This window comes from Mytilus trossulus, chromosome 2 (genome assembly GCF_036588685.1).
Source record: "Mytilus trossulus isolate FHL-02 chromosome 2, PNRI_Mtr1.1.1.hap1, whole genome shotgun sequence".
NCBI lineage: Eukaryota > Metazoa > Mollusca > Bivalvia > Mytilida > Mytilidae > Mytilus > Mytilus trossulus.
In genome coordinates, this window is record NC_086374.1 from 99,958,301 (window position 1) to 99,982,202 (window position 23,902).

The following is a 23,902-nucleotide window of genomic DNA, read 5'->3' on the forward strand; positions in this document are numbered from 1 at the left end:
CAGAGTGCATATTGGAATTCGAGTGCTGTTACCCTACATCCAGTTGTTGTTTATTTCAAGAACGAACAGAAGGAACTTGAACATAAAAACTATGTCTTCGTTTCCGACGATCTTGGGCACAACATAGGATCTGTTTATACCATCATTCAAAAGCTTTTGTCTGAAATAAAGAATCATGTCAATAATCTGAAGGTTGTTCACTACTGGACAGATAGTCCAAGTTCACAATATTGTAACAAGACGGCCTTCTACATTGTGTCTGATCATAAAAATATATTTGGTGTCAATGCCATTTGGAACTTTTTTGAAACCGGGCACGGAAAAGGGCCATGCGATGGCATTGGGGGAACATCAAAACGTACCACAGACCTCGCCGTCAGACAAGGAAAAATAACAGTACAGGATGCACCTGAGTACTTTGAAAGAGTGCAAAAGCACCACACGAGTGCTAAATACATTTATTACAATTCAACAGAATGCACAGATAGCAGGTTAGAGATTTCAGAGTTCAACAAACACATAATTCCATTGAAGGGAACAATGCAGGTCCACTGTGTGGTTGGTGTATCTAAAGGTATAGTCAAGACGACCGTGACTTCCTGTTACTGTGAGGAATGTTTGATAGGTAATTTCCATGATTACTCAGAGTCAAACATATTGAAAGGAGAGAATGCTGGTCGTGTTGTAGTACCAGAAAAAGAGGCCAATATAAATCAAAATGAGCATGTTGAAACAGCTGAAGTCGAAGCTGACAGGATTGAGATAACCATCGCCGTCGACCAATTTGTTGCGGCAATATATGATAATGCATGGCACGTTGGAAAAAAACCAGACATCGATGAAACTGATAAAGAATGTCAAGTTAATTTTTTGCGGCCAAGTCAAGGAAGGAATACTGGAAATCCTTTGTATAAATGGCCAAATCCAGAAGACAAAATATGGTTACAGGTCACAGACATATTGTGTAACATTAGAGAGCCCAATAAAGTTGGACGGAGTGGTCGAAGCTTTGAAATTGATCCTCAGGACTATAGAAATGCCTGTAGTTTGTTACAGTTAAGATCTAATACTTAAACAGATGCTTAAAAACTGAAAATCAAGAAAGAACGTTCTTTTTTTATAAAGTGTAATTTACGTTATATTTGTAAAACATTTACAGTTTAATGATAAAACACCCAAAATGTTGTTACAATATTTCTTTTTTCATACATTTTGAAAGAATTCAGGAAGAAGGATGAAACAATCCTGATTATGAGAGAATTTTTCTTTGTAAGATACGTTACAGTTTTGTGTAATTTACGTTATTGTTTCATTGTTGGCAATCCAAGTTTGTTATGAAAACATTTTAAAAAGATGTGTAGTAATTATTTTTTCATCAGATGAGAGGCAATACACAACATGTAGAGTGTTTGCATACACTGAGCATGTTTTTTAATACTGAAAATGTAAGCTGTCATATTATTGTCATGTTTTATACCAAATTTTTATCAGTTTATATTTCGATCCAATGTTTTTTTTTAATAGGAATTTTGAGGAGAAACTTTTACAGTTATTTGACTGTATTATTATCAGTTTATTTAGCCATTGAAAACTATTCAAATTTACAAAATATGTTTGAACTATTCATTTGAATCTATGCATAAGTACCTGAAACGTAGATTACAGCATACTCTATACCCATATTTTGGCATTGTATTTTCTTTTTTATTTCTATTGGTTGAGATCTGCCGTTTTGCTTTTTGATTTGTTGTATGCTTATGTTTGAAATAAAATATAAATATTGATGTTTGTTACAACTTTTTGAATTAGAAATTATTTTCCAACCGTGGACACTTATTCTGAAGATTTTGTTTATTTTTAGGATTCCCCTCCAAATGGATATCCCGCTCCATTCTTTAAGAGTAAAACTTAGACATTCATGTATTTAAACATGTTTAACTTTTTTTGTAATTTCGATGTTTCATATTCCTTTAAGGGCACGCTTTATTCAATAATTATTTATGTGATTTGACAACATTCTGTGTAATGTAATCTATCTATAATTGTCACTGCTGCCATTGTTAAAATATACATGTAATTTAAATACAGAAAGAGACAAAATTGCAAATCACATAATAGTATGTATGTAAGCTTAGTTCTAGTTGAAAATTAAAATAACGTCAAAGAATAAATTTTTACGAGATCATTTCGTGACTTCATGTCGAATCAACAAGAAATAAATTTATTTGAAACAAGTCATCCATATGAATGTTAAGGCGACAGTTCTATCTGTATTCCTTTTCCAGAAAGAGAACATCTCTTGACAAACAATGCGTAAAACAGCCAGGAGAAAAGGCCCCGTACAATCGTGAAGTGGTATCAGAGGGTTTGAAGTTCTTTGTTGTCATTTCTTTTAAAGCACCATTTAGAATTTGTGTAAATTCTGTTGAACCTATTTTACCAGTCTCTATATGTTCCTTGATTTGACTGTAAAGACTAGTTAATAACCAGCCACCGGAAGAGGAATTCCGAACAGCAAAATTATCTACAAAAATATGAATATTCTTATATAATGCAGGCAGCAAACAAACAACGCAATTAAAGAGACATGCTATAATGACTTAAACATAAAAACAAATTATTAGTGATACGTGTACACACACAAACGATATTTTAACTCAAACACGTGAGCGATTTAATTAATTTTATAAAGATCTCTGATTTCTTAATGCTCATTTGACGCGAGTTTCGATATGAATTTCTATCAGAAGCACTTGTGAGCATCTATTTTTATAATTTCTATGTAAAAGTTATGCCAGAGACGCAACGTTTAGTTCAATGTTGAACAATAATTGTCCTTTGTGCCACTTGATTTAGTTTTAAAAGAGATTGACAGCACATATATTCCAATGAATTCTACAGATCAACAAACAACAATTTTTAATATCAAATAAGTATAATGCAAACTGTCACGCAAAAACGAGGTGGGTACATGTAAATGTTAAACAAAGATCTGCCACAGATACTCAATTCCTAAAAGGACAAAATCAGGTAAAAAATTATAAAGTTTTGGGTACTGCTTCGTATTTTCATGTTATGTACTTACTTGATAAGGAGGCGAACATCAGTAAAGTATCTTCAGGACATTCGACATCTGTGACCTGGTGAACTAGTTGTCGTCTGCTGAGATACGTGTCTGCAGTTGACATGTGTCTTGTATCCAGGTTATCCTTTTCTGTTATATAATTGACATCAACATTATCGGTTATCTTAGAGTCAACATGCATATCCTCAACATTATCAATACCATATGGCGGCTGTTTTCGTTCTGTTATTGTTAGTATGTGCCCACTGTCCATTCCCAAAACGGTAGTATTACTAGTTCTACAAGCCTGAAATTTATTTAAAATAAAATCACATAACATGACAAACTATAACATAGCGATATCATTGGGTGAGTAAGAACAAAATACGCTAATAATTAAATGACATATAACATATAAAAAAGGTGTGGTATGATTGCCAATGAGACAAGTCTCCAAAAAAAGACCAAACAACACAGAAATTAAGGTAATATATCTGTGTAAACTGTTGATAACACAACGACAAGCAAAAATAAAAAAATATAGTATGAAGTGGACTCAAACGTCTGTCTTGGTCACATAATCATTATTGTTATAGTAATAAATCTGAAGGTTATAAATTGTGTATTCTACAAATCAGATATACGGATTACGTTCTTTTCATATACATGTACTTTTTATGATATAACACTAAAGCCATATCGGGAGGGGTCTGTTGTACTTGATTTTCCTATGATGAAGACAGTTTAAATAATTGAGGTCTGGAGTTGGCATGTCAGTAACTGCTAATATTCCTTTGTTAATTTATGTATCATTGTCATTTTGCTTAATACTTTCTTTTGTTACATATTCTGACATCGAACTCGGACTTCTTTTGAACTGAGTTTTACTGTGTGTTTGTATATCCTACATTGGATAGATGTTATGTGTGTGTGGAGTGTAGTGTGACGTCAATTTGTGACACAACACATGGTTATTTGGAATAGTAGTTTATTCAAGCCCGTCTGGACCAGTGTCCATAACGGACGGTCTCCTCTATACAGTAAAATACACAAGTATATATACAGAATATAAACATTATCAAGGTTTCTATTAATTTGACCATTATAGTCTTAAATTAAAAGATACAGGGATGAATATCTATTAAGTTGACTCTAATTGACATGTTTTGGCCAACCTGGAAATTAATGGTCAAAGAATACACGCATGTCCAGTGTTTTAACTAATTGTTATTGCTACATGTCTCCACATGGTATGCAATACACGTATGTCCAGTGTTTAACTAATTGTTACATGTCACCTCATGATCTGCATGTAAATATTTCATATGCAGTAGCGGTCAATTGAACAACCTTTTTACAAGGTCATGATTTTCTTAATAGATATTCCCCTGTATTTATTTTATTCAATTTAATAAACATTTTAAGAATATATAATCATCAATATAAATATAAATATATTTTATATATATTTATATATATATTTTTAGCCTATCATATTGTCACATTCCTCCCTTTCTTAAGAAATATAATTTATATTTTAGTTAAAATCGGTGACAATATGAATGCTTGCAAATTTCTCTAAAAACAACAAAAATATTCATAAATAAAATCATTTCAAAAGTTCAACAACATCTAAATGTTCAGCAATGTATAGTTCATACAATTCTTGTGTGAATAACTAAGTTCGTAACATCAACTATTGGAACTTCTTATTCCTAGAAAAAAGCGCAACCATCAACTGCTGACCGTCTTCATAACCCCGACTCCAGTGAACTGCTCCTCTGATCGTCGTTGTCAACTCCAACAATCCATTTGTTTATCTGCGACACCAATTCCCGTCATTTAGAAGTTCTGCAATCATTCCGACTTGCATGTGATCCACCATCCGTCGTTTATAACTTCGACTTGCATGTGATCAACCATCCGTCCTTCATGTGATCCACCATCCGTACTTCATGTGATCCACCATCCGTCCTTCATGTGATCCACCATTCGTACTTTATGTGATCCACCATCCGTACTTCATGTGATCCACCATCCGTCCTTCATGTGATCCACCATCCGTCCTTCATGTGATCCACCATCCGTTGTTGATTTACTCCTAACTGACCTAGCTTACCTACTCTGTTAATTCAGAGTCCCTGACTAGGTTGCTCAGTTATCACCGGCTGAAAATTACAGGCAAATCTACCTGTGATGCTGTAGAACAATTCCCTCTACCAATATAGTTATGTGATCGTATAGTTTTATGTACATCTAAACGTCTGCGTTGTGTCCAATGATCAAAGCCAATATCCAATACTGGATAATGGTTCTTAGTGGCTGGTTCTAGTAATGGTGCAGAAGCTATTTCAACATCTCTGTAGGCAGTACCATCGCCCTCAACATCAGTTGACACCATTTGATTGCCACCAAGGTATCGTGTGACTATTTGAATCTCTCTATTACTAAATTCTCTTGGCTAAACACCTATTATTAAACTTAAGAATATTTTGATAACAAATACCTATAAATATAGCAACAAAAATAAATTAATGAATTAATGCATTTACTTAATTTGATAGTTCAAAGTCGTCCTCAAGTTTTAACTGCTTCAATTTTGAAAAATAAAGTATCGATATGTTATCTATTTAAAATAAGAATAAAAAAATTAAACTCAAATACAAAAACAATAAACTAATAAGATAAACTTTTTTCTAGTATTAGTACTGAAGAATTGTTTGATAAAGGTTTGACATTCAACCAACTCTTTCCTTCCTTTTTCATAAACAAAGCTGTGATTCAGAGATTTCTGATATTTATAGGATTTCTAAACAATAAACAATTTTTCAGCGGTCCATCTGAAGCGAGAATTAGAATGATTGATCAAAACAAAATTATTTTATATACACATATATTTATTTAAAACAATCATCATGAAGCCTACATCTACGACATGTTAGTCGTTCATTTTATTAAGATAACTAGAAATGTTTGAGAGAAAACTTAAACTTAATTCGTCTTTCTTTTCAGACTTTTTAACAGTTCGTTTAGTTTTCTTTGGTATTCTAACTTCATCAACATATATATTTTGACTACTTTCTACACTTTATCTCTCAGAAAAAAAAATCATTTGTCATCTCATTAAACGGGGAAGTTATAGATGACCTTATGTTCCTCTATGTTTTCTCATTTTTCTTGGTTTGCTAATTTTCTTTTAATTTAATCAGCATCCCATTAAAATATTTGCGGAAGATGTATCGCGTCATATTTGTTTATAACGATTAATCATATGATACTTATTTCCATATTTTTAAATCCTTAATTGTTTTCTTATGAAAACATTTTCATTTTTAACCCATATAGCACAGATTTATGTACTCTTTAAATTATCCTATATTTCATCTATCGCTCAATACTTTTAAAACTTATAAATCCTACATTTCCCTAAGAGTGGACTTACCAATTATATCAATTTTAATCATTTAGGCGCTATTTTCTGAAGATAGGTCCGTCATTCTTTAAAAATACCACAATAACTGTGCGAAAATAAAGGTTTGGATTCTAAATACCATAGAATATTTTGTTTCTCTAAACAAATGTGCTTAAGCACTAACCAAACTGCGTCAACCATATTTGAACAACCATATGATTATAACATCGCAGAAATACCCTTAAATCCGTCGCCAAAAGTGTTCTTATGAAACTTTCTTATACCAATGTATAAAGGCGCGTATATTTTAGAATTACAGATTGTCTCTTAAGAAAACAGATCAAAATATGAATCAAAAATTAAATTATTATATTCAAAATCAAGATATATTTAAAAATGTTTTGATATTATCATTATTCATGCATTTAAATACTTTAAAATATAACCAACATCTTTAAAATATTTTTACCTATTGTTATTTAATTCTTAAATATTAATATTCAAGTGTTGTTTTTTCTTATTTAAATATCTATTCTGTCTTTTAAAAAACAGCATATAAAAACTTCTCATTATATCATTACAATATGTACGCCAAACTTATATATTGACTTATACTATCAAATACCTACAAAGTTGCCAGTCTTTTATATTGACTAAAACAATCAAATACCTATCATAAGTACCTTCACCCTTATGATAATGATTACATAAAAAAATATCACCTTCACCATTGATTTATAAGAAAAATAAAAAAAATATCTACATTTCGCTTAAAAAAAATATTATCTAATAAACATTTTTTTTAATGAGTTAATCAGCATCTTGATCATGAACAAATGTGCTCACATCTGATACACCTATTCCTAATTTGTCTGATTTTGAACCATCAAAGCTTTCAATCGAATTCATGCCTTTTTTAAATACTTTTTGAGTGAAACTTTGTACTTGTGTTTTTAAATTTTGAAAAACAGACCCTGCATTAAATTCTTGTCTAGCCACTTTGAGAAATTAAGTAAAGAGTATCAAATAAAAAGTCACTTTACCTTAATATCCTTTGGTCACGGTTAACCAAAAATAACCACATGTGACACAACACATGGTTATTTGGAATAGTAGTTTATTCAAGCCCGTCTGGACCAGTGTCCATAACGGACGGTCTCCTCTATACAGTAAAATACACAAGTATATATACAGAATATAAACATTATCAAGGTTTCTATTAATTTGACCATTATAGTCTTAAATTAAAAGATACAGGGATGAATATCTATTAAGTTGACTCTAATTGACATGTTTTGGCCAACCTGGAAATTAATGGTCAAAGAATACACGCATGTCCAGTGTTTTAACTAATTGTTATTGCTACATGTCTCCACATGGTATGCAATACACGTATGTCCAGTGTTTAACTAATTGTTACATGTCACCTCATGATCTGCATGTAAATATTTCATATGCAGTAGCGGTCAATTGAACAACCTTTTTACAAGGTCATGATTTTCTTAATAGATATTCCCCTGTATTTATTTTATTCAATTTAATAAACATTTTAAGAATATATAATCATCAATATAAATATAAATATATTTTATATATATTTATATATATATTTTTAGCCTATCATATTGTCACAAATTTTCACTGAACTTGCACACAATTTGTTTAGGGCCAGCTGAAGTCCACATCCGGGTGCGGGATTTTCTTGTCGTGTTGAAGACCCATTAGTGATTAGTAGTTTTTCGCTGTTTTCTGTTCTTCAGTCCGCTTGTTGTCTCTTTGACAGATTCCCAATTTCCATTCTCAATTTTATGTGATTTTTCAGCTTACCTGAATAAAGAAGAATTTCGGTTTATCTCTGAGTCCTTCACAGTTGTCTTCATTGAACATTTCTACAATGTCTCTCGTTTTTACACATTGTCCATCAGAGCCAACAATTACATGTTCTTTGATAATGACATTGTTTTTAGTTTCAATTTGCATTTCTTCTCCATGTGAAGCAATGACACAGACAAAACAATCAGATTTTTCATGAATTTTGGACTGGGAAACTGAAAAAAGAATAGATGAAGAATTAAAGCAAGTGATGTGTCTCATCCCTTTTAATAACATATGACTCCATGGTAAACGTAAACAAATCTGGAATCCACAGGCGTTCACAGATATTCGTATTTTTTACTGACATATTTTTTCACGACTAAACATGTTGATAAATTACAAATAAATGTTCCGCAAGAAATTATTTCCCTGAAATTTAAAATAAGATTAATGCATATCGAGGTTTGCACTCAATATCGTGAAGCAATATCTTAAAATTGATATACCACTTTAACAGCCTCTTTCGTAGTTCTTGAACACCGCGTTTTAAACGACATGTCAAAATTTACAAATAGCTGAAATTTGTAGATAGCCATAACTACGAATTTCATCATTTTCGTAACAGCAAATGTCAGTCGTCCAATCATCTCTGTTCGTTATAGACCTCTCTCTAAAAAATTACCATAAATGTCTTATCAGGTCCATGGTATGCCAAAAACGAAAAAAATGTGAAAGTTCCAGTTAAGAAAAATGCATCAATTCACAAAAAAAACATCTGCAGGAGTGCTGGTATAGGTCATACTATATATGCATAGAATGACAGGTGTATGGTAATTTGAAGGGGGTAATAAAAACCCTAATTCTTATAAGAAAAAAAGCAGTATAAATAACCAAAATCAGTGAAAAAAATGGGAAAATCCATTCAAATAAATAGATTTGTAAAAGTTTATAATAAACCACAGAACAATCTACCGCGAGAAAGGGTCAAATAAGTTTTTAACAGTTAAAAGATTATACATATAAGTTAAAGAAATTAAATACGTATATGTATATATTCCTGTAACTCAAACACTTTTCTTCTAAAACAGTGATTTTACCGAAGTGATGTTACTCCTATGTAATTTCACATACTATTTGTCTTTACCCTGGTCAAGACTGAACCTTGGGTTAATTTTTCTTTCGATTTCCCCCCTCACTAATGAAAATGCGTATGGGTCGCATTTTTGCAGTGTATTACAATATTTTCTCGATTTTTTTCCGTCGGACTTTAGTAGAGTCTCGAAAGCAAAAAGTCGATGACCTTTTCTTTTTAATCATTTATGTAATTTTGAGGAATACCCAAACAGTTCCATCGAAAATGTAATACATGTATATAATCGACTCAGATAATCGATGATGCATACTACAAGTAGTTTAAGCTAGTTCCTGGAACCTCGATCCAGTTCAAATGCATGAGGTTTCATAGACTCCAGTATTTTGATACTTTGTGTATACGAGTGAAAGGTATACAACAGATTTACTATTTTTATGTGATTCATCAACCTTACCTTTTTGTATCGTGTCAAATATTTTTCTTCCAGTCAAATTTCTTTTAGCATCAACTTCAAAACCTAATTTTGTGAATATCTCCTGCATTCGGATAAAATCTCCACTATCCCCAGGTCGGTCTTTGTAACCAGAAAATTTGTCAAATACTTCATTGTGAATCAGAAGTGCTATTCCACGTCTCTCGTTGTTGAAATCGTACACGAAGCCTTTGTTAGACATATCCATTGACCTAGTACCACAAATGGAAACAAGTTACTATGTTACTATTTTTAGAACCAGTCTTACTTTATGCCAATGATTTTTAATTTACGAACATGTTTATAGGAAATCAATAATCCATGTTTACCGTGCAGACGATTGAACACCTGGTTTAAATGCATGCTATGTAAACATATATAACATGTATAAATTATAAATTGTACATTTAATATTAACATATTCATGTAAACAAACATGATTTGAGACGAATAAATTAAAACACTATTAAATTTTATCAAAGTAAACGGTTACTGACGACACACAATATCCACATTATCCTCACAAGTCTTTACAGTTCATACGATCTAAAGAGCAGTCTTTCTGAGCAATCTAGTTCACTTTTTATTTTTAAATCAAAAAGGTTGTTTGTTATGTTTGTTTAATATGGCAATGCTATTTGAATCGAATTGTTTAAACTTATTGACATATGTGCATATTGCACAGCCATATTGCATCTCCCGCATGACACTTTTCATAATACAATTTTCGTATTTCTGATATATAATAATAGTATCATTTGGCAATGTTTGGAGGTGAGGTGTCGTTGTAGTGGCATGTATTTTTACCAGATTCTTAAAGTATTGCCAAATGAATCTACGAAATTGTTTATTTTTATTTTCTCTTGATATTTTTGTTAACTTATATTTAAAGATATTGACGGAAACCATCTCCAAATCTGTAAATAAAAGTGTTTTTTTATATTTTGAATTATGAGTGAAGCATAACATTATATACATTAACTTTTTATGGTATTCTACTAAAGAGATAAATTGCTGATATGATTATGATGGTTGACAAAATTCTTACCTGCGTGTATAGTATGTGATTTGATTTGTAACAGGAAATACACATTGAGTTGTGTATTATGTGGATGACAACTTGTGTATGCTGACTAAGATGCTTATGATTAACATGTATAGTTAATATCGCCTTGAGCATGTAATCATGATTACGTTGAATGAACAAGTAAGATACCTATAGACTACTGGCAAAATAAATGAATAAAAAACGAGTATTTTTTCTGTTTTTGTAAGAGGATATAGGAATGGTACGGTACCAGGGAAAGGATAGGCACCGGTTTTTTTTAAAGTTTGGTATGGGTCATTTTCAAAAAATGTCGAATTTTCAGTACACCCATGCTTTTTTTTTTTTTTTTTTTTATTTCTAATGGAAATTTCAGTTGTAATGGTTTAAATGAAAGCTTCTCGGATTTGTGATTCAGAACATTGATAATAAACACACCTTACATCTATTTTGATAAGATTAAACTGCATTTAAGACCGATTTTGGGGGTATTTGTCTGCGTACAGTGTCAGAAAAACACATTTCAAATTATATTTTTTGCGATTTTCTGATCGCCTTGATATCTGCAAAAGAGACTTTTTAAGAACGTTGAATATTACTCTAACGAAAAATCGTAGCTTCTTTATCATTGTATGTAACATATTATCTACAAACTAAATTGAATCAGCGTACAGGAGGTTCATGTCTTTCCTGTTACCGCTACTTAAATCAGCCGTTAAATTATTCTCCCTATGAATATTGAATCAGTCAGTGTTGATCTCAATAGTGCAAAGTAATCTTTACATTTAAAACGCCTCGTTTTTTGAACGACAGTGTAGAGAAAGGAAATTTCAAGACATTTAGTGAAAAAAAGAGCGTACTTTTTTTTCATTTCTATGCTGTTACCACCAATTTTGATTAATTACACCAACAGTATACTTGTGAAAAGTGCAATAACGTGTTGGAAATCTAAATGCACAGTAGAAAAACGTAATCACTTCACCAAAAACTATTTCGTTGTTTGAACTCATCTTAAGGTTATAACGTCTTAATCTTCCTAATTAAGCATTCGCAGGTGCAATACTGATATCGGTATCAGGATAGACAAAAGGGTAACAGAATAGACTTTTATATAGTGATATATCAGAAACGTACGTTCCTGTTTCCAATGAAATACAGAGAAAAGTAAACTAACTTATGAGGGATTTACTTGATGTTGGGTTTATTTGAAAGGGTGAAAAAATGCCGAACAATATGAATTGATATCTTAGACTTGCATTACTGGTGGTAATTTTTACAACCTTTGAAAACCAATTTTTAGAGGCATTTTTCAGTACAACCTGGAAAATGGGCAAATAATCTATTATATTACAGAATGAATATATATATAGAAGTTTATTATCTTGAAAACCATCTAATTGACTACGTAAAACAAGCTTAACATTTTATCTAAACCTTTTCTTAATAACCCAAATTTCTTTTGAAAATGTTAACAGGATAGACAAAATAATGTACCACCGATCAAAAAATGTTTCAACATATTCTTGTTTGACATCATTAAGATAGCATCTTTTAATATGTTGTTCTTAAAGAACTGTTTGTTTTGATTTGCTTATGTAGAGGGTTGTTTGAATAAGTAACTTTTAATCATTTATTCTATTTCAAAATTCGACATTTTTTGAAAATGACCCGTATAATAGACACAAAAAAGTTTTGATTTTATAGCTTAACCTTTTGGGCAATATGTAAAAATGACAAAAAGTTAAGGTTTACAATACGTAAAATGAGTCAAATTCATTATAACTTTATTTTAGTTATTACAGGCAAAAGGTGTCACCAAGGGGATATCTTGTGCTTCGTGTTTTTTCACCCAGAGACTATGTAATCAGGAACTTTTTAAAAAAATCTTTCCCGATAGCAATAATTATATATCTATCATTAAATGTAAGTTTTCCTACCATTCAGTTTTATACCACACGTACACTGTTTTCTAAATTGAGCTACACAGGCAAATTTTGTTCACTTGGAATTAATATGAAATTAATGGAATTTCACGTGAAAAACATTTCACGTTAATCGAGCTTATACGCAAAATATTTCACGTGAATTTCACATGAATTTCACGTAAAATTAACGTGAAAAATTAAAGTGAACTTCACGTGAAATTCATGTAAAATTCACGGTATGTGTTTAACGACTGAATCGCCACTCTGAAAAATGGCTACATTTTTCTATTTACACCGGGGGGAATGAAATAATATCTTTCAAGCCTTACATATACTAGAGGAGAAGAGGGGTTGGTGTCATCCAAAATTCCTGAATAAAATAAAGCTTTCCCTGATCACGAACAGTTTTAAATTATTAATTCCCTAGTCCCGATATAATAAGGGCAATTCCAAATTCCCTGCGAAAATAAAGACCCCATCCAGATTCCCACAAAAAAGTTCTACAACAACGAATATCATCATAAAATGCAATAAAATTATAAAAAAAGGGGCCCGAGTAGTCTTTCAAACGTTTCTGTGTACATAACATTTTAAATCTAAGTGGTCTGATATGTCTTTCAAACAGGTCCGAGTTGGCAAAAACTTCGTCCGACTTGTCTTAAAGACTAGACGGAATGGTTTTGGTCGGACTTGTCTTTGTTTTTAGTTGTCATGTAGTCCTCCCGTCCTTCGTACTAATATCCACAAATCCACAGTATCAAAGCTTCGATTGTGTGTTTATTATTTAAGGTTCCAAGATCAATATATATTTATGAGTATATTTTAAAATTGCAATTATGATACTAAGATTGTTGCGCATTTTGATTGATTGGTTGTTGGTTGCTTATCGTCCAGTGGCAAATATATTTCATGCATGTTCAGGACGATCGTAGCGCATTTTGAGTGCAATTGCATAAAACCTAAACAACAATGAATAATTACAAAGCATTGAAATTTAAACGGATGCAACATTTTACTCAAATATATGGGCAGTAATAAATCTAAATTGACCTGAACAGCTACGAAAGATCAACTACTATCTGCACTAGAACGATTTAAACAGTTCTACTTTTCTAAAAACCCAGGGTTTGAAATTCCAGAATCATTATGATGAATGTGTTAATTTTTTTTCAACTGCATATATTGTGGTAAATTTGAAGTGAATTAATTGCATGACATAAAACAGTTTAATTTGCAATAACTATAAAGGCAAAATTGAAAATTGACTTTAACGACAATGTGAAGAGTAGAATATCATTTTTATTTTATTTATAAAACAATACATGTAAACTTGTTTTGAAATGCGTTTTATTTTCACTTATGTATATCATTGAAATTCCAATACTTCTAGGTTTCACCAATACTCATATTTTCACGCTTTGAGTGCATGGGCATTTGATTATATTTGTATGTTTTGGTTTTTATGTTTTACCAATCAACAACAGTCTGAATTATCTGTAATTGATACTTCTAAAGGAAAATGATGAAATAAGCCATTCAGAAAATAAATATTATGTTCCACCATTACTGCCTCTACTGAATCATATGATAAGGGGATATTAAAGTCTTAGTTTTAAAGATATTTATAACGATGTTCATTGCTTAATTTTTAATAGCCAGTAACACCTACCTTAGACTGTATAAAGATATAGAGAGATATCAAATTTTACAGGATCGCATATTAGTATACCAAGAAATGTGTTATCAAAAAGATAACTTCTCTACTTCATTTTGACCTTTTTATCCGAATGCTACGTAACAGGGTTATAATCTTTAACCCGGTTGTTGACGTACAACTTTACATCGTTGTGACCCTTATATCTTTACATCACCACATCTGATAATAATATTCATTGTTTTATTACTCTGTTACTTCACCGCCTCAATTTTCAAGCCGTTCAGTCAATCAGGATTCTCAATTGCTACTAATGTTTAATCAGTGTTAGTTATTGCAAATTTGATCTTACTCCTTGTTCGTGTCCTGTTTTAGAGGAGTGTCACTGCATCCTTTTTTCCCAAATGCAACCTTTTATGTATTTCCCCCACTTTCAACGTCCCCCAGCTTTCACCCACATCCCCTATTTTGTTGCCCCCTTTATTCCTCGTCCCAAACATTTTACAGGAGTTATTGGATTTATTAGTTTTTGTACATTTTAAACTATTGGAACACATTGGGATAGCATCTCTTCTGAGACCAGCTGTTGGATTTGTTCAATTTTTTTTAGGGTGATATATGTACTTCCACCATTACGTTTTGATTAAACAAATTTATGTCGATTTTATTTCGATTGAAAAACAAATAAACATCCTATATAAAAAAAGAAGATGCGGTATGATTGCCAATGAGACAACTATCCACAAAAGACCAAAATGACACAGACATTAACAACTATAGGTCACCGTACGGCCTGCAAAAATCAGCAAAGCCCATACCGCATAGTCAGCTATAAAACGCCCCGATAAGACAAATTGAATGTAAAACAATTCAAACGAGAATTCAATTGAAATTCCATTTTACAAATTCTGAAATTCAAAATCACCTAGTTATGACTTAGAGTAAAGATATTTGATTGAACAAAATAAAGAAATATCATTTCACAAATTAAGAAATGTAGAGTTTCATGTAACGAACTAAGAAATTATGTTAACAAGAAATTGCATTTACATATTAAGCAGTTTAAAACAAAATACATGTTACAAATTAAGAAATAACTTTTTACAAATTATGAAATAACAATTTACATATTTACAAACATATAATTATGGCGGATATTTCCTTCCAGACACTACAAGTACTGACTTCCTATAGTTGTCAACTACATGTACGTATACAATGGCATATGGTGTGAAAATATCATGTATTTATTTTTACTAACGTTTACATCATGATCAAACGAAGGATATTTTATGTTGCTGTTATGTGAAATATTTAACTGCACATCTGAACATATATATAAGGTAAAATATGAGTCCCTTTTTTATTATCTATAAGAATACACAAAATTCTGTAATTTGTTTTTTGAAAATTGTGACATATAATTTTAATATAATTTAAACTGTAGTTGAAAAGCGAAAACCGCTTCATGTGTATTTTTTTGTGTCACTGACCAATTTCTAAGTCGCACAATAATGTCAAACTTTTTGAAAAAAATGTTTTTAAGAACTTCAAACCCCTTTTCGTCTCGCCTTGACGGAGTCAAAAAGCGAGACATAGGTATGCTGTTTCCGGCGTCAGCGACGGCGTCAACAACGTATTGGTTTGTGATTAGATCTAGTTTATGGCGAATCACAAGTGATAGGTCAATCATGTTTCGTATGCAGTTGTATAGGCATTGGCACATCTCATTTTCATGGAGATTATTTGTCCCTACCCCCTGAGTCATGGTCTATTGACTTCAAAACTTTTTTTATTTTACATGTATTAGTTTGTGATTAGGTCAGTTTATGGGGAACCACAAGTGGTAGGTCAATGATATTTGATATGCCGTTGTAGAAGCATGGTTATATGTCATTTCCATGGAGACTATTTGGCTCGGCCCCTTAGTCATGGTCTATTGACTGTTTTTTTTCCTTTATAAGTTATCATGTATTAGTTTGTGATTAGGTCAGTTCAAGGGGAACCACAAGTGGTAGGCCAATGTCAATTAGTATTCAGTTGTAAAAGCATTGGCACATCTCGTTTCCATGGAGAATATTTGGCCTCGCCCCTAAGTCACTGTCTAATGACTTTGAAACTTATCTTAGTTTACATGTATAAGTTTGTGATTAGATCACTTTAAGATGAACTGCTAATGTTTAGTCAATGATATTTGGTATGCAAAGGAGTAGGTCCGGTAAGACCCCTTTTTGGCCCCAAAATATAACAGTTTTACAAAATTGTTAAAATGTAAACTTTTAGTTATTTATTAGACAGTTGAATGCTTCTGCTACATAAATATGGGCTGTTTTTTGACAATACAATGCACATATATCAGGTTGTAGCACCATTAAGTCATGCGAAATTACTGAAATCTTCAAAATTCTATCATTTTAGTTAAATTTTAGACAGTTTCCGTGTAAAACGAAAGTGGCCGCATTCGTGTTCATCCTTAATATTGAAATGTAAGTTGTATTTTATGATAATACATAACATATATAAAGGTTGTGGATGAACACGGATGCGGCCACTTTCATTTTTGACAAAAACCATCTGAAAAGTGACGTTTTTTGGCATCTTTTAGAGATTTCTCATATTTGAGCTTGAATCGGATCGTTTTTAATGACTAAATTAGTTAAAATCTTTCACAAAAACTAATTGAATCAAGTGAAATAGACACTTAAGTGTTTAAAAAGTAGTCAAAATCTTTCGTCAGATGAAACTGAAATTTGAGGCCAAAATGAGTCCTTACCGGACCTACTCCTTTATTGGCATTTGCTAGTATTGTTTCCATGGAGATGATATAGCCCCACCCCCTCTTCATAGTTCATTGACTTTGAAACTTTTACATAGTTTACAAGTTAATGTTTGTATTTTGGTCTGGGAACAACCTATAATAAGTCAATGGTATGTGGTATGCAGTTGCATTAGCATTGGCACATCTCATTTACATGGAGATTGTTTAGCTATGAACTCAGTCATGGTTCATTGACTTTGAATATTTGCATAACAAAGTATTGCTATTTTGATTTCAACATTTGCATAATCAAAATTACAAAAACTAGAAGCTCTTAAGAGCCTGTGTCGCTCACCTTGGTTTATGTGAATATTAAACAAAGGAAGCAGATGGATTCATGACAAAATTGTGTTTTGATGATGGTGATGTGTTTGTAAATCTTACTGTAATAAACTGTCTTGCTGCTTACAATTATCTCTATCTATAATGAACTTGGCCCAGTAGTTTCAGTGGAAAATGTTAATAAAAATTTATCAATTTTATGAAAAGTGTTAAAAATTGACTATAAAGGACAATTACTCCTTAGGGGGTCAATTGACCATTTTGGTTATGTTGACTTATTTGTCAATCCTACTTTGCTGAACATTATTGATGTTTACAGTTTATCTCTATCTATAATAATATTCAAGATAATAACAAAAAACAGCAAAATTTCCTTAAAATTACCAATTCAGGGGCAGCAACCCAACAAAGGGTTGTCCGATTCGTCTGAAAATATCAGGGCAGATAGATCTTGACCTGTTAACAATTAAACCCCTGTCAGATTTGCTCTAAATGTTTTGGTTTTTGAGTTATAAGCCAAAAACTGCATTTTACCTCTATGTTCTATTTTTAGCCATGGCGGCCATCTTGGTTGGTTGACCGATTCACGCCACACATTTTTTAAACTAGATACCCCAATAATGATTGTGGCCAAGTTTGGATTAATTTGGCCCAAAAGTTTCAGAGGAGAAGATTTTTGTAAAAGATAACTTAGATTTACGAAAAATGGTAAAAAATGACTATAAAGGGCAATAACTCCTAAAGGGGTCAACTGACCATTTCGGTCATGTTGACTTATTTGTTATTCTTACGTTGATGAACATTATTGCTGTTTACAGTTTATCTCTATCTATAATAATATTCAAGATAATAACCAAAAACAGCAAAATTTCCTTAAAATTACCAATTCAGGGGCAGCAACCCAACAAAGGGTTGTCTGATTCGTCTGAAAATTTCAGGGCAGATAGATCTTGACCTGATAAACAATTAAACCCCTTATCAGATTTGCTCTAAATGCTTTGGTTTTTGAGTTATAAGCCAAAAACTGCATTTTACCCCTATGTTCTATTTTTAGCCGTGGCGGCCATCTTGGTTTGTTGACCGGGTCAAGCCACACATTTTTTAAACTAGATACTCCAATTATGATTGTGGCCAAGTTTGGTTTAATTTGGCCCAGTAGTTTCAGAGGAGAAGATTTTTCTAAAAGCTAACGACGACGGACGACGACGACGGACGCCGGACGCCAAGTGATGGGAAAAGCTCACTTGGCCCTTCGGGCCAGGTGAGCTAAAAAGGCGAGACATATCTCTGTGATAACAGTTTATTAATAATAAAAACGTCTCTTTATTATCTCATCTTGTATTTTGTGTTGCAGAACCTATTAAAAATCTACAATCAGCTGTTGTTTCTAAGATGGCGAGTCCCTTGCGTGACACATTTGATGCAAGACAGGTCGCTGGAGATAACAGCACAAATAACGAACCATGGCATTGTCAAGCTTGTTTGTTTTCAAATAAAGGAGATAGAAACACGTGTGCTGCCTGTAAAAGAAAAAGACAAAAAGGTAAAGGTAAAATGTACACCAAAGATACCAAATATTTGCTTTTAAACACTGTAATTTATTGCAGTTGTTGTCTTATTCTGTGTTAAATTCCGATACGGATTAAAAACAAGGAACTGAGCCAATTCGTTAATAGCGCATGTTTCATCAGTTGGCATGGATACGATATAAAATTTGACTAAATGATGCTCAACTGTGGTAACATAATTGATTTGCCGACGATCTTTTCATCGATTGGGCGAAAACGATAACATTGTTGATGCACGGACATATGTCTGTTTATCATGAAGTACAGAAGGTGAACATTTTAATTTTATGATAAAAATATCTCATATTTCACATATCTTACAATTCCATTATTAAAAAAGTGATTGTTATATTTTCCTGTCTATGAAGAAAAAACCTCAGAAATTTGGTGCGTACTAAATAACCCGATACACAGCGTTTTTCTACAGAAGAACACATTGAATTGAAGCGCATAATTAGATTTTCTAGAAAACTTTTTGAATGATACGATATGAATATAAATTAAGCACGTGATTTCTTTGAATTTAACGATGTTTGTGCGTTTCTCTGTGATGAATGTTTTTTGTTGGTGTTTGTGCTGTTTTTCCTTCACGTAGTGTTGTCATTTTAGCGATATCTGTCAACATTGTTATAAAGCGGGCGGTTTTGGCTAGTCGGTAAACAAGGTTCACCCCACCATTTTTCCTCAAATGTCCTGTACCAAGTCAGGAATATGGCAGTTGTTTTTAAATAGCTTGTTTCTATGAATGTTGACGTTTGTTTTTGTTGCACTTCAATTTTCTGTTGTACCTTTGTTTTCGTCTGATTTGTTGCCCTTGGTTTTAGTTTGTAACACGGATTTATTTTTCTCTTTTGAACACCGGTATATTGCTTTTGTCTTTATTTATATCAGCAAAAAAACATGTCATTTTTTTAAACGTAAATTTTACTGAGAAAAATAGATGATACCATAGCAAGCCTTGTAAAACATTAAATAAATCGTTGTGTAAGGCTTGCTAGTAAAACAAGTAGTCAACATTTAGAACGTTTTAACCTTGAATTTGTTCATGGTATGAAAATCCATTGTAAAGGAGAGTTAAATTACTTTTGATAACTGTTTACACCACTTCAACTGCTGGTGGAAGTTTCGTCCCCGTGGGTATCACCAACCTAGTAGTCAACACTTCGGTGTTGACATGAATATCAATAATGGGGTAATTTTTATAATTTTCCTGCTAACAAAACTTTGAATTTTACGAAAAACTAAGGATTTTCTTATCCCAGTCATAAATTACCTTAGCCGTATTTGGCACAACTTTTTGGAATTTTGGATCCTCAATACTCTTCAAATTTGTACTTGCTTGGCTTTATAAATATTTTGATATGATTATTACTGATGAGTCTTATGAAGACGAAACGCGCGTCTGGCGTACTAAATTATAATCCTGGTACTTTTGATAACTATTCAATGCATTATCTCCAGTTTATTTTGTTTCAGACGACAAACCGGGATATTATCATGGAAATATTTCCCGAAAAGAGGCATGCACTATCCTGGACAGTAAAGATAGTGGAAGTTTTTTAATTCGAGAATTAACACCAAATCGGATGATACTCTGTGTTAAACATCAATGGGGTGTGACTTCATGTAGCCTGTTTGTTGATGCAAATGGTCAGGTAAAACTTACATATTATCACGATCTTTTCTTTGTTGATAAGGAAAATGTGGCAATGTTTACTGAATATGATTTTGCTTTAATTTATTGTCATCTGCCATCTAACATATGTATCCCCATACTATAGGTACGTTGTCTCTGCAGTCCCATTGGGGACATACGACGGGGGGGGGGGGGGGGTCTCAACATGGTATTTTTGGTACATTTGTTCAGCTGGTATTAAAAAAACTAACATTCATATATTGAATAATTGTGAATCCCTACCTATACATATATTTCACAGCGAAATCATAATCTATTCATATATTTATCAATACGTTTTAGCAGATGTGGGAATCTTAATAACAAAGAGTTGGGAAATTTGGCGAAGATCGTTGCACAACAAGCTGAAAAATTATGACCTATTGGTATATCACAAATTGTCAATTAATACCTATTGATATATTTCCTCGGTAAAATTGCACCCCACTGATATATTTGACGTATCAAAAAAGGGACCCATTCCAGCGGCACATATGTACATACCTTCATATAGGAAGAGACCCCTATGTAACATGTAGCGGAGCAAATCAGTTGCCAGGACCCCAGGTTAATTGAATTATTGGGAAGAAAAAAGTAAAATTACAAAAAATACTGAAATCCGAGGAAATACAAGTTGGAAAGTCCGTCATTTAATGGCAAAATCAAAAGTTAAAACAAATCAAACGAATGGACTATAAACGTCATATTGCTAACTTGGTACAGGAATGTAGAAAATGGTGGATTAAACAAACATAATTAGACATAATAGGTATGAATGTCAAAAGTATTCACCTCAGTTTAGAAAACATAGGCACTGCTGATTTTGTAATGTGTTAATTAAGGATGAATAATTGGTTATCAAAAGTACCAGGATTATAATTTTATACGCGAGACGCGCGTTTCGTCTACATAAGACTCATCAGTGACGCTCAGATCAAAATAGTTAAAAAGCCAGAAGATAAATAGGAACACCCTTGTACGAAATCCATTGGATGTATACTGATGCTGCATTCACGCGTAATTCGAATTTGATTCATATTAACTAATTCGAATTAGTATAATTTCCATTAGAAACGTTTTACGTCCAAGAGTAAATTCTAATACGAATTTCAATCTGCGCCAAATTCAATTGAAAGTTCGAACGACGCTAACTTTAAATTCTAATTATCAATTACGGTAATTAATTACAATTAAAAAAGTGTCAAACACCACAGTTCATGCTACGTTCACACCTAACTCGAATTCGATTCGCATAAACTGATTCGAATTAGTTTGATTCGTATTCGAAACGTTTTCCGTCCGATGATTTATCTAATAGTTGTACATGCAATTGGCTTTAAACTAGCTTTCAGTAACTGCGAGTGCTCTTATTTTTGTGCTTTCTTTCTATCTTTTTATATTAGTTGTTTTTGTGTTTCTTACCGATCATTTGATATATGAAGAATTATAATTTTTGCATGAATATACGTATACTGTTTTAGATATTTCTTGGATCAAAATGGAATTTTGAGTCAATAGAGTCACTTGTCAGATATTTTTCAACAAACGACGGATTACTCACCAAACTGACACACCCTGCTATCAGAAAAGCTCCAGACAGAGATTTGTTTCCATGGGAAATTAAGTTGAGTGAAATAGATGTTAAATACAGGATAGGTAAGCAGATTCTAATCTCATAAAATTTTATTCAGCAGAAAGAAGAAAAACAGAACATTGTGTTTGATGAAATTCATATTTAAAAAATTCTTATTAATTTGATTTACAGATCTATCATTAACATCAAATACTTCATTTGAAAATAAAAAGTATTATAATAAAGCACAAGACTTAGAACAGAAACACGCACATATTACAAAAGCCATAATAAACTTGTCGTATGATTAAAATAGCAACACACGATTGTTTCGTCTACATAAGACTTATTACTGACGCTCGATTTAAATCGATGGAAGTTCGAATCGACCACTTCAAAGAAAATGCATTGACCGCTGTGTTTGTTTATTCGATATTGGCTAGAGATATAGTGGGATTGGTTATGTCTCACAAAATATGTTCAACTCCTCCACATTTTTGTCTCAAGTCAGGAACCTTGTGTATTTTTTTTTTAAATTTTGGTTCATTTATATGTTTATGATTTGTTCCAGTATTCCTTTTTTATGGATCGACTGAATCATGCACAGTTCTATGATCAGTAAACTGGTCTATTGAGATATCAACCATATCCCCTTTTGACTAGTAAAAAATATACAGAATTACTAAATGCTTTTTGCACTATAATTTGAAGGAGGAGAGTCAAAGCCGATGGACATTAATTAAACAATACATAAGTATAACTTCCTTATAAAATGTTGTCATAGGATGAATTTAGATGTTTTGATATAGGACGATGGGGTATGAGTGCCAATAAGACAACTCTCCATTAAAGTCACAACTTATAAAATTAAACCATTATAGGTAAAGGTACGGTCTTCAACAAGAAAGTCGGTTTTTAAATATAACTTCTTATTCGGACGCGGTCGAAAGGAAATATGTCCTTTGCATACTTACAATTTGATAAATAAGTAAAATATTTGAATGATTTTGGTATCAAATGAATTGTTTGGAACTTGAAACGTGATAAAACTGTCCTTTTAATAACTTAACATAATAAACAAACCAATGATGGTTATACATTATGTACTATATTCCATTTGGACATGTAGATTCCGAATATAATGTATGTCTTCGTATGTTCATGCCAAATAGCTGTCAAATGTTAGGCTTGGGCTCTCTTGATGAAGGCACATCTTTAGTTTTTCAATGTGATAGCAACTATGAAAAAATTGAATGTATTTCCTTTCTTCATACTTTATGACAAAATCATTTGAAATACTAAGCTGGTTGTCGGCTGGGTTGTCGGCTGACTACTACACTTTGTTCATAGTTTGAGTGTAGCGTTATACAAGCGTATTCCAGTTTAGTGAAATAGCGGATAGTGGTATTAGAACATGAATTATATAAACTAGCAAGAAGATATGTACAAGTATGACTGTTAAAAATAATGAACCGCAAATGTATAACAAACGAGTTAAATTATGAC

The 23,902-nt window shown here is 32.2% G+C and overlaps 2 protein-coding genes across 4 annotated transcripts in view; one reads left to right on the forward strand and one right to left on the reverse strand.

Moving 5' to 3' along the window:
• Positions 1-2,220: 2,220 nt before the first annotated feature.
• LOC134708535 (caspase-3-like) lies at positions 2,221-14,615 on the reverse strand. 2 transcript variants are annotated; one of them, XM_063569162.1, is made up of 5 exons: positions 14,496-14,615; positions 9,839-10,068; positions 8,304-8,524; positions 3,086-3,371; positions 2,221-2,524 (listed from the first exon to the last, which is right to left on the reverse strand). In XM_063569162.1, exons 2-5 carry the CDS (start codon positions 10,062-10,064, stop codon positions 2,265-2,267), a joined length of 993 nt encoding a protein of 330 aa, XP_063425232.1. In that variant the 5' UTR covers positions 10,065-10,068; positions 14,496-14,615; the 3' UTR covers positions 2,221-2,264. The 2 variants fall into 2 exon arrangements, with proteins under 2 accessions (XP_063425232.1, XP_063425233.1); XM_063569163.1 differs by lacking the exon at positions 14,496-14,615 and adding an exon at positions 10,905-10,985.
• A 1,045-nt stretch (positions 14,616-15,660) lies between these two features.
• The window catches only part of LOC134708537 (uncharacterized), a 30,697-nt gene continuing 22,455 nt past the window's right edge, over positions 15,661-23,902 (forward strand). For both annotated transcript variants that reach the window (XM_063569164.1, XM_063569165.1), the window contains exons 1-4: positions 15,661-15,823; positions 18,935-19,123; positions 20,625-20,803; positions 22,305-22,479. In XM_063569164.1, the coding sequence (XP_063425234.1) occupies positions 18,973-19,123; positions 20,625-20,803; positions 22,305-22,479 (505 nt within the window). In that variant the 5' untranslated portion in view covers positions 15,661-15,823; positions 18,935-18,972. The remainder of the gene's footprint in view (positions 15,824-18,934; positions 19,124-20,624; positions 20,804-22,304; positions 22,480-23,902) is intronic.

Coding starts and splice junctions, on each gene's coding strand:
- LOC134708535 (XM_063569162.1), bottom strand. CDS start 10,064: ATGGATATGTCTAACAAAGGCTTCGTGTACGATTTCAACAACGAGAGA. Junction 3,372..8,303: donor CGAAATTCTTCTTTATTCAG/GTAAGCTGAAAA, acceptor AATAAATTTCAG/GCTTGTAGAACTAGTAATAC. Junction 2,525..3,085: donor GATGTTCGCCTCCTTATCAA/GTAAGTACATAA, acceptor ATATTTTTGTAG/ATAATTTTGCTGTTCGGAAT.